General features: G+C 36.2%; 4 gene segments (V, D, J or C); 2 read left to right on the forward strand and 2 right to left on the reverse strand.

The window, feature by feature from the left end:
- Nucleotides 1–347: 347 nt before the first annotated feature.
- Nucleotides 348–1,786, reverse strand: LOC107752414 (Ig lambda-3 chain C region-like). The segment is given in 2 exon segments: nucleotides 348–980; nucleotides 1,781–1,786. Coding segments are annotated over 2 exon segments (375 nt in total).
- Nucleotides 1,787–2,489: 703 nt separating this feature from the next.
- Nucleotides 2,490–3,054, forward strand: LOC107752415 (Ig kappa chain V-III region NG9-like). The segment is given in 3 exon segments: nucleotides 2,490–2,553; nucleotides 2,658–2,936; nucleotides 3,008–3,054. Coding segments are annotated over 3 exon segments (378 nt in total).
- Nucleotides 3,055–5,142: 2,088 nt separating this feature from the next.
- On the reverse strand, nucleotides 5,143–6,631 carry LOC107752416 (Ig lambda chain C region-like). The segment is given in 3 exon segments: nucleotides 5,143–5,610; nucleotides 6,480–6,531; nucleotides 6,623–6,631. Coding segments are annotated over 3 exon segments (378 nt in total).
- A 2,011-nt stretch (nucleotides 6,632–8,642) lies between these two features.
- Nucleotides 8,643–10,583, forward strand: LOC107752417 (Ig kappa chain V-I region CAR-like). The segment is given in 3 exon segments: nucleotides 8,643–8,720; nucleotides 8,810–8,974; nucleotides 10,413–10,583. Coding segments are annotated over 3 exon segments (385 nt in total).
- Nucleotides 10,584–12,017: the final 1,434 nt, after the last annotated feature.

Raw genomic sequence — 12,017 nt, forward strand, 5'->3', positions numbered from 1 at the left:
GACAGTCACCACTGATAAGCTACTACTAAATATTGTAGAAACTTAATTTGCTGTAAAGTTGCTTTGCAATGATTTGTATCGTGAAAAGCGCTGTACAAATAAACTTGAATCATATTCTAAAGTCATAGTAAAGTCATTTTGTGGCACCAACACCACAAAGACTATCTTGAGCAGTTTCTCAAGCTGATAATGAGTTTATTACTCGTAACTCATCAGTCCATGAGCAGAAGTGAAACTGATCCAGTTTAACCGATCAAACAGTGAAACTGTGAGTTTGAGCTGAAAATCAGATTTGCATTGGCAGCTTTAGTGATTGTGATCGTCTCAGAATAGAGCAGCTCCGTCTCCAGAGACCATGTTCAAACCCCAAGAGCTTCAGTTCACATTTACTGCTAAACGCAGCTGTTCTCAACTATTACAATCCATCAACAGCAGCTGAAACTTTAGTGAAGGAAGGACACACTGATCAATGATGCAGTCGAACACAAATGTAAGGCGTTCAGAAGCTTTATTGAATGAACAGCAATGGCAGCACATTGAAAGACTGCTTGAGTATTGAGCTGTAAATCAGGTGACTGCTGTGAATCCTGCTGCTCTTCACTGGAGAAACATCAGCACTCGGAGCTCTTGAGGAACGAGGTCTCGTGATCAGCTCCGTCATGTGTTACTCTGCAGACGAAGCGCTCGCCGTCTTCCCAGCGTGCTTTGCTGAGGCTCAGGACGCTGCTGCGGCTGTAGCGTCCGTCCCGCTCGCTCTCTGCGCTGGTCTGAACCCCCTCGGTGACCTCTGACCCGTCCAGCGTCCAGCTCACCTGCGCCCCCTGTGGAGAGTAAGAGCTGAGCAGGCAGAGCAGTGCGGCTGAGTCTCCAGAGATCTGCAGAGAAGAGGGAGGCAGCAGAGACACGGAGGGCTTCACTGCGGGACCAGCTGAAACACACACACACACACACACACACACAACAGAAGCAGAAATGAAACACTGTAAAAAAATTTTTAAGATGATTTGACTTTAAATTAATCATTTAAATTTAAATTGATCCCCAGAATGATTTTGAAAAACATTGTCCATTGATGATTATATTGTAATGTTGTTATAAGAATTAGAAAAAAATGTAAATGATCATTTCAATATTAATTGTATTTTGAAAATATTCTGCTATTCAGACACAATCATAAACATCAGCAAATGTGATAGTTTATGTAGTTTAAATGAATCATTTTTTACAAATGCTCTTAAATGCTCTTAATTTTTTTTTGTCTGGCATCCCAAACAAAATTATATTCATGTTGGATGTATTATCAAACTTTTGTGTCATGCATTTAAAAAACCCTTAATTTGTAAATTTACCAAGAATTATAGCAAAATTCTATCTCTCAAGAAATAATTAAATAGATTTTTGCAGTGAATTCATTAAAACACATTGAAATGTTAGTAAAAATAGGATGTTAAATTATTCATGTAAAATAAAAAATGACATTTAAAAGCTTTAGGAATTATAAAATTTACATAAATGATAAAAAAATATTTTTCAGAATTAGTAAGTTACAGAACATTTTAATCTCAAACGAATTTTTAAAAACATTTTCCACATGAAAATTGATTAATATTTTGTGATTTCTTCATAAGATTTAGAAAACAAATGCAAATAATAATTTCAATATTAAATGTATTTTAAAAAATATATTTTTATTTTGACATTTCCAATCAATTATAATTTTCCACCGTAAGTTTGAATTATGAATTTGTTTTTTTTTTAAATCTTCTGTTAAGACACTTACAATCATAATCATCAGCAAACTTAATAGTTTTATTAATTTATTTAAAAATGCTCATTAACTAAATTTCTGTTTGTCTCCACTTCTGTCACCGATGGAGTTTTGGTTCCTTGCCGCTGTCGCCTCTGGCTTGCTTAGTTGGGGACACTTAATTTCCAGCGATATCGTCAACTTTATTGCACAGATACTATTTGAACTGTCTGAACTGAGCTGGACGATGACATCACTGAATGAATGATGAACTGACTTAAACTGAAAATTTAGTGTTTACCATTTTGCATTATTACACACTATTTTCCCTATTTAATACTGAAAAGCTGCTTTGACACAATCTGCATTGTTAAAAGCGCTATATAAAAAAAGGTGACTTGACTTAGGTTTCTAAATGATCATGCATTTCTCAATGCATTTTTAATCATTAAAGCAGATTTAATAATAGTTTTGATGACCTGTGACCTCTGGAATGACTTTTGACCTCCTAATGGAGTTAGTAATGCAACTCCGTTGTTTGAATCATCAGAAAACCTGTAGCTTCAGACACTTGAGTAAATGTTTTTGACTCATAACATGAGAAAAGATCCTAAACACTGTTATTTTTCACATGCATCATCTGCTGTAACCCATACACAGATTTACATAGAGATGATTTGCATTGCAGCACAAGCTTCAGGAGGTTTTATAGCTCTGTGAGTTTGAACTCTGAGAATCTGAACCAACAGCAACCATGAGCTTCATCACCATCTTCATCTGGATCTTCACTAGCTACTGTTTCACAGGTGAGGAAATAAACATACTCTATTCTAACTGATCATCTGTGCTAGAAATACTGTCCTTCAACAAATACTGAATTCTGAATGTTTATTCATTTTTCTTGATGTAGACTCAGCAGCTGAAGTGACAGTCACTCAGACGCCTGCAGTCAAACCTGTTCAACCAGGAGACACAGTTACCATGTCCTGTAAAACCAGCCCTGAAGTACAACAGGGTTGGAGTTATGAGCCTCTAGCCTGGTACTTACAGAAACCTGGAGAAGCTCCTAAACTCCTGATTTATTTAGCAAAAAAACTTTACACCGGAACGCCATCTAGATTCAGTGGCAGTGGATCTAACAGTGATTTCACTCTGACCATCAGTGGAGTCCAGACTGAAGATACTGGACATTATTACTGTCAGAGTCTAAAACTGATTTTACTCTGACCATCAGTGGAGTCCAGACTGAAGATGCTGGACATTATTACTGTCAGAGTTACCACAGTGGTCCAGTGTTCACACAGTGATAAAGAGTCGTACAAAGACCTCCGTCAGTCAGAGAGAGAGAGAGAGAGAGAGAGAGAGAGAGAGACAGAGACAGAGACAGAGACAGAGAGACAGAGGATTTCAAAAGTTTTCTCTTCCATCACAGTCCACTAGAGCAAACATATCTGTAAACAAACAAAACAGGCCTGATTTTTGTCTTATGGCACAGGTTATTTCAGCGTCTTCTAACAAATCTAACAAAAAGTATCTTTGCATTGATGTAACTTGGAGTAATTTGGTGATTTCAATTTGAAAAAGGTAGACTGTGGGAGGAGTGACAGTTCATAGAATAATTTAAATAATTTACTCACCCTTATGTCACTCCAAACCCATGAATCTGGGGAACACAAATAGGGATGTTTAGCAGTTTAGCAGAAAGTTCAAGCTTCTCTTTCCACACAAAGGCAGTTGATGACTCTGGATGTCAAACTCTAAACATGAAAAAAGGCGTAATAAAAGTAGTTCACATGACTTGTGCGCTACATTCAAAGTCTTCTGAATCCATGTGTGAGGAGTAGCCTACACAGAATTTAATTAGAGAAATCTTGACTTCCACTCTACATCTCGTACAGTAGCTCCATTTGTCTTAGTAAACAGAATAGTTTTTTTTTTTGTAGTAAACAGAAATCAGACGAATCACCTGTGAGTTCTGACGCAACAAACTCAACTCTCTGCTGGGGATTTTGATTCATCAAAGTGACTCCAATCTTTATCAAATCCTTTCACCAAAAAAGATTTGTTCTAATCTGTTCAGTGCCCAATTCATTGACAGTCACGAGATATTCCAGTTTATTCAGTTAATTCACTCGATGATGACTCATGAGATGACTCATTCACTATAAAGTAAATTAATCAGTAGTAACCTATTGTTTAATAAATGGTTGTATAAAAGCAATATCACATTTACAATCATGCTGTTGATCTGATATTCAGAAGAAGCAGCGCTCTTGCATGTGCGATGTTGCTTTATATCAATGAAAGATTATATTAACATGTGAACTCATTAAATATTTTCTTAAGTCTTAGTGAAACAGCACATTAAACCAACTTAAACTTGTTGGCATTCTCCTGAAGTGTTTGCATAGAGAGTGTGTTTTACATGAGCGCCACACGCTTCAGTGCTCTGCATGTGTTTATAACTCTGACAAACATCAAACATGATCAACAACTGTTTTACACTCTAACTGAACCTACAACCAACAAAAATGACTTTCATCGCCATATTGATCTGGACACTGGCAGTATTATGTAGAGGTTCGTGCCAGTAAAGATATTATGTTATTTACTTGTTATTTTTATGCATGTTGTGAAGATATATGGTTGTAAAAGTATCTGTTCTTTCTAATCTTTCTCATTTAACAGAATCTTTTGCAGGTGACAGTGACTCAAACTCCCTCAGTGCTGCTCGCTCAAACTGGACACTCAGTCACTGTAACCTGTACATTTAACAGTGATCCCAACTGCTGTCACAATGGAAGCCATTATCTTAGCTGGTACTTACAGAAACCTGGAGAAGCTCCTAAACTCTTGATTTATGCAGCAATCAATCGGCAATCAGGAACTCCATCTAGATTCACTGGCAGCAGATCATCTGGGAGAGATTTCACTCTGACCATCAGTGGAGTCCAGACTGAAGATGCTGGACATTATTACTGTATGAGTGCACACTGGATCAACAGTGTTAATGTGTTCACACAGTGATAAAGAGTCGTACAAAAACCTCCGTCAGTCAGAGTCACAGTGATGAACTGATGCTGCAGCTGCTCAAACACTATCACACACTCAACAGTCAGGATTTTCATAAAAATTAAATATAAAGCATTCATTTAGTTTTCCACTTGTTAGAGTAAATATGTTAATCTAACACTATATTTGTGAGGTTCATAATATTTCATAATGTATCTGAAGGTGTTTTTTCTTGGTCCGTTGAGAGAAGTTTTTAAAAAAATTATTATTATTTTTAATGTGAGCTAAAGCGCTGATCCAAAGAAAGACCCAAAACAAAAATGACAAAAAAGAACAGTTACAATTAAATTTTATTTATTGAGTAAAGTTTAATAGCATGACCACTGAATGATAAATCACACATATAGTCTTGTATGAAGCACACAAAGCAGAGCAGATGCAGATGCGAGCGACTGAAGCTGGATGTGGAGAATGAAGGAGTCGCTCATGTGCTGTTAGTCTCCATGTGAGACATGAGTGAGAAGAGCAGCAGATCTACTCTGAACACTGCTGTCTCGTCACGTGTCCAGTGAGCGCAGGCTGGCCGCTCCGTGTGGCCTCACAGCTCACTGAGACGCTCTCCATCCACTCCTGCTCAGAGAGAGTCAGGCTGCTGCTCCAGCTGTACAGACCGTCCTTCTCCAGGAGCCCAGCGCTGCTCTCCTGAGACCTGCTGCTCCCGTCCACCTTCCAGCTCAGGCTCCAGTCTGACGGGAAGCCCTTGCTGGCCACACACACCAGTGTCGCTGTCTTCTTTGAGGAGATCTCTGCACTGGAGGGCGGCAGGACGCTCACTTTAGGACGAGTGACGCCTGACAAACACACAACAGTCAACTCAGTGAAGAAGAAAGCATTTCTCTCCTTTCAGCTTCAGAAAAATATAGGAACAATTTATACAGTGATAGTTTTATTAGTCATTTTTATAATATTAAACTGCAAGTCACTTGAATGAATTTTTACAAAACCTGTGATCAGCAAAGGAAAGAAAGTTTGGTGAAATATATTGATTTGAAGAGTCATTTTCATTATCAACTTCAATGTTAGTCACTTTTATTAAAAGCATCAAAGAACAGATGTGAATAAACACAATAACTGCTGGAATTCATTACAATGTTTGATGACAGCATGAGAAGATTGGGTACAAAAGTTTGTTGTAAAAAATATAAAATATAACTTTTGTCTTGCATGTCTATTATAAATTATTAACCTATCAAATATTAACAAAAATACAATTAAGCAACCATAATTTCCAGTTTGAAAATATCTGCATGCTTTGCTTAAAAATCAACACACTAATCTTAAAATGTAAGTTTATTTACTGTCTTAAATTTTCAAGTAAAATCAAAGTGGTGCTAAATTGACAGACTAATGTACATTTGATTTCAGTGCACCTTTTTAACATTTAGAATTTAATTATCAATGAGGAAAAAAGAGCTGAAGCTTTGAAAACTCATAAAATCAAGTTATTAAGAAATGACGGAAATTATTTTAGTTCACTGGATGAAAACAAAGATGCCATGACAATAAAATCATCTTTACAATGTTGACTGCCAAACATTCAATGTAAACTAAAAATAAAATTAATATATAAATAAGCTGAAAAGTGTATCCATTCTATAGAGCAACAAAGTGTTTAACAGTCAGTTGTTGTATTAATAATATTAAATGATGATTGACTTACTGCCAACATCCAGTTTGGTGCCGCTGCCGAAAGTCCACCACAGTGATAGAAACTAATAGAGCAGCTGAACAAAAACCTCCTGAACGCTTCACTAACTGCACAAACACACATCAACTGAGTCTCCAACAAACACATCCACTCACAGCAGACATTACCTTCAGTTACTTCATCTGCAGTTACTTCTTTATGCAGTCTGCATTATTTCTAAAGCATGAAACTGAATTTATGACATTTTTATATCATGTGTGACACGACTCACAATTAAACTCAGTTGATTCAGTGATTGACAGAGACTCGTGTGATGATCCTCATGTCTGTAAAAACCTGCAGGAACATCCATGGATTTGGCATAAAATTTAGGGATTAACAGTCATGTTTCTATCCAGCTACAGTCAAAAATATTCTCAAAGTCTCACAGGAGAGAGTCAGGATAAAATACTAAAGTTTTGTACTTTTGTAAAGCCTTTAAGATTTATTTGTAGGTGAATGATCTGATCTAATTTGTAACAGGTTGGCTATTAGAAGATATTATGAAAAAGAAAATTTTTTCCTCATGTCAGTATTTTGTGTCTGTTATTTTTGCACTAATAACAGAACCTTCATGTCATTTTTCAAAACTCTAGACACATAATTCACAACTGATGATCAAAATGCACATTTTTCAAAACACTTAACACGCACCTTTTTCAAAACACTTAACACTTTTTCCAAATGCTTGGATACAATACACATGAACCAAAGATCTTTTGTTCATTGAACTAAAATCACTGGTTCAAAATGACACATCTTAACATCAACGTATTACTATTTCAAAATGCAACTCGCACATTACATCTGAATTGAGTGTCTATTCATTTCTTTACAATGATCTAACTATCAATTGACACAACTGCTCAAAATGCTAACTGTTGCATTACTCTTGAAGCATAGTTTTTATGGAAAATGATGAACAATATTAAATGTTTAGATTATGAAAGTGAAGCAACTGAGAACTGAGTATGTTCAGGTATGATCAGTTTCAAGATGGCTGTTGTTAAGAGAAAAAAATTCTATATCATTGTTATCAGTATTTGTTTTTCCTACAATATTTGGATGAGGAAGGCTTTACCCTGGCCATGACATGGAGGAGAGGTTGAGAGCCCAGCGGTTGAGAGGGGCCCAGAAAGATGTTCGCTGAGAGCGATTTGAAGGCATAAGGAGCCGTCTGCTCTGCTCTCAATAGCTCTCGTGAAATAATGTCATACAACGATCGATCTGCACAGCGCAAACAGCCAAAAGCTGGATATTTTAGGCAATATAGAAAGCCTGGCAAGGGTGCGTCCAGTACAAATGGCCCGTATGGTCACCCTAATTATGATGGGGATGAGAACCAATGGCCAAATCCACAAGACATGGTTGATAAAAACATAGAAATGCAGTGAGGAACAATCCAGTTGACATTTTATTGTAGGCCTACTGTTGTTTTTTCTTATCTTTTTTTCTTATCTATTTTTTTCTTATTTAAAGTTTTTTTGAAAACCCTGTTGTGAGTTGATTATTTCATCAATAATTTTCAAATTTTGTTTAATGATTCCAGTGTCTGTACTTTTCTCTCTAGTCTGTTACAATGGTGTATGGATGTGTAGAACCATAATGAAAGATGCATCATGTGTTTTGAACTATATTTAATGATTGTACTAAAAACTACACAGTGAAACTATGGGTATCTTGTGTGTGGGTGATCTAAAGTAATGTTCCTATGATATTTCATAATAAATTAGTTTTTTGAACCAATGCTTCTGCAAATGCATATTGCATTCATATCTTTAAAGAAGCCTTGCAAAGTTTTGAACATTGGACAGCCTGTGTTACAAATAATGACTGTTTTGAGTTTTGTGTCTAGAGTTTTGAAAAACTGCAAATGCAAGGCTTCTTTAAAGATATGAACGCAATATGTAAAGTTTTGAACATTGGACAGCCTGTGTTACAAATAATAACTGTTTTGAGTTTTGTGTCTAGAGTTTTGAAAAAATATATGAAGGTTCTGTTATTAGTGCAAAAATGATTGTAAAAAACTGTAATGAGCGACTGTCTCCAGGTAAATGATGTGGAGTGTGTTTGCATATTGATCAGATGCTTCAGTGCTCTGAGAGTGTTTATAGTGCTGTGAGTTTAACACTTCATCACTGACACACACAACAATCTTCATCAACATGACCTTCATCATCATCTTCATCTGGACTCTCACAGCGTTTGCTCAAGGTTTGTGGAGCACAAGTTTGATATGAATTCATTTCTTCAAGTATATTGTCAGAGTTTTGAGTTGATTTTCTTCTTGTTGTGTGTTTCAGAGAGTAGAGGACAGATCAGCGTCACTCAGAGTCCCTCAACGACAGCAGCTCAACCGGAAGAAACAGTCAAAATCAACTGTAAAACCAGCAGAGATGTGGCTGAATATAGTGCGCCACGTTACTATTTAAGCTGGTACTTACAGAAACCTGGAGAAGCTCCTAAACATATATCGAACAGCAGACCGTTACAGTGGAACTCCATCTAGATTCAGTGGCAGTGCATCATCTGCGACTGATTTCACTCTGACCATCAGTGGAGTCCAGACTGAAGATGCTGGACATTATTACTGTCAGAGTTACCACAGCAGTGGTGGTTATGTGTTCACACAGTGATAAAGAGTCGTTCAAAAACCTCCGTCAGTCAGATCCAGACTGAAGATGCTGGACATTATTACTGTCAGAGTTACCACAGCAGTGGTGGTTATGTGTTCACACAGTGATAAAGAGTCGTACAAAAACCTCCGTCAGTCAGAGTCACAGTGATGAACTGATGCTGCAGCTGCTCAAACACTATCACTCACTACTGACACACAGAGACCAAACACAGAACTACACATGAGCTCAAAACTGAGTTAGGAGTCAAATCAGCTCTTTTAGACTGTGATCTGTCCTGTGACGGGCTTGACACAACTTTTTTGTTAGTTCCAGTTTTATAGTTGTAGGTTTTTTGTAGATTCTACTACACTCATACCTTATATAATTGTAATGTATTCTTGAAAAACGTATAACACTACCACTCAAACTTCATAACTGTTGACAACAGTGAAACTGTGAGTTTAAGCTGAAAATCAGATTTGCATTGGCAGCTTTAGTGATTGTGATCGTCTCAGAATAGAGCAGCTCCGTCTCCAGAGACCATGTTCAAACCCCAAGAGCTTCAGTTCACATTTACTGCTAAACGCAGCTGTTCTCAACTATTACAACCCATCAACAGCAGCTGAAACTTTAGTGAAGGAAGGACACACTGATCAATGATGCAGTCGAACACAAATGTAAGGCGTTCAGAAGCTTTATTGAATGAACAGCAAATTTTTGAAGACAGCAATAGGAAATTAGGTACAAAAGTTTGTTTTAAAATATAGAAAATACAACTTTTGTCTGGCATGTCTACTATAAATTATTAACCTATCAAATATTAACAAAAATTCAACTAAGCAACCGGAATTTCCCCTTTGAAAATATCTGCAGCATTTACTCAACACATTAATCTGAAAATTTAATTTGAATTACTGTTTTAAATTTTAAAGTAAAATCAAAGTGGTACCAAAATATCAAACTAATGTACAATTGATTTCAGTGCACCTTTTTAACATTTAGAACTTAATTATCAATGAGGAAAAAAGAGCTGAAGCTCTGATAACTCATAAAATCACATTATTAAGAAATAACATAAATAATTATAGTTCACTTGATGAAAACAAAGATGCCATGACAATAAAATCATCTTTACAATGTTTACTACCAAACATTCAATATGAACTAAATATAAAATTAAAATATATAAATAAGAGTAAAAGTGCAACCTTTTTAGTTCCAACCAGTGATAGTTCACAGCGTCATTATACCAGCTTGTTCTTACAGAAACCTGGAGAAGCTCCTAAACTCCTGATTTATTATTCAAGCAGCCTCCAGTCAGGAACTCCATCTAGATTCAGTGGCAGTGGATCTAACAGTGATTTCACTCTGACCATCAGTGGAGTCCAAAACTGAAGATGCTGGACATTATTACTGTCAGAGTTACCACTACATCAGTAGCGCCAAGTTCACACAGTGATAAAGAGTCGCACAAAAACCTCCATCACACTCAAATGAACACAAACTCCACGACACTCACTCACACTGATATGAGACTCAGCATTAGCTCTTCTGTTTATCAGCGATGGATAATCGGTTGACTTTCATAAAAACAGCCTCATCATCTCTAAATGTCTCTTGATGCATGAAAACTAGGAATTATTTATAAATAAAAAAAGTAAATAAAATAATTAAATTACATTATTTAGGAAATGCATGTATTAATTACATTTTTATTAGACATTTTAATTTTGGGAATCTAAATTATCATTTTTTGAAGCAATTTGAATCATTAAAGCAGCTTTTAAAGGATGTTTCGATGACCTGTGACCTCTGGAATGACCTTTGCCCTCTCATGGAGTTCACAGTGACATACTTGTTTCTTGATGCAACTGTCATTTGAATTGGTGCAACAAGGCATTGACAAAACCACCACTGGCTCTGCACCCCTTTACCTGAATTCATTACTTCACACTTATGTGCCTCTAGAAGCTTGCGTTCTGCAAGTGAACGTCGCTTTATTGTTCATCCCAAAGAAGCACAAAATCACTTTCACGGACTTTTAAATTAAATGTTCCCTCCTGGTGGAATGACCTGCCCAACTCAATCTGAGCAGCTGAGTCCTTAACCATCTTCAAGAATCGGTTAAAAACACATCTCTACCATCTTTATTTGACCCTCTAACTCTACACTGTAAAAAAAAATCCGTAAAATTTACGGTAAAAAAAAGAATTTTACCGTAAAAAATACGGTAGCAACATTTGAGGTTTTACGGTTTTAACTTCAATTTACAGTTAAATACCGTAATTTAATTTGATTTAATGTTAATATACCAACCTATTGAAGTACTGAAATCTGTTTTGTACCTTTGTAATACACTGATAACCACCAAATGCAGGTGGTGATGAGAAAGTCACATGATGAACCAAAGCCCATCACAAGCAGCTTTTAAATAATAACATATATAGAAGGTGCACAGTGTCATTCACACAAACGCTAAACACCATCATGGTAACACACATGAAACTGAAATAATGCAATAAACATTCATTAACAACATTAGGTGTAACGCACAACCCTAATATACAAAACTGATAAGAAAAAACATAGTTATTTAAACAAAAAAACATCAAATTTGAAATGTAACGCAGGGAATTCTGGGAATGTCAATTTACAGTTATTCACTGTAAATTATACGGTCTTTTTCACTTCCAAAAACGATATACTACCGTAAAATTGATGTCCAATACATGTAATGTCCAATAAAGTTTTTCACCGTATATAGTAGGGGAATTTACCGTTAACCATTTAACAGGTTTTTACTGTAGCATTTTTACAGTCTTTTACCATTAAATTCACGGTCATTTTTTACAGTGAAAACCAACAGGTTTGTCACGTGTAGACGACATAAAGG

Source organism: Sinocyclocheilus rhinocerous, unplaced genomic scaffold (genome assembly GCF_001515625.1).
Source record: "Sinocyclocheilus rhinocerous isolate Xijiao unplaced genomic scaffold, SAMN03320098_v1.1 scaffold1975, whole genome shotgun sequence".
NCBI classification, from domain to species: Eukaryota; Metazoa; Chordata; class Actinopteri; order Cypriniformes; family Cyprinidae; genus Sinocyclocheilus; species Sinocyclocheilus rhinocerous.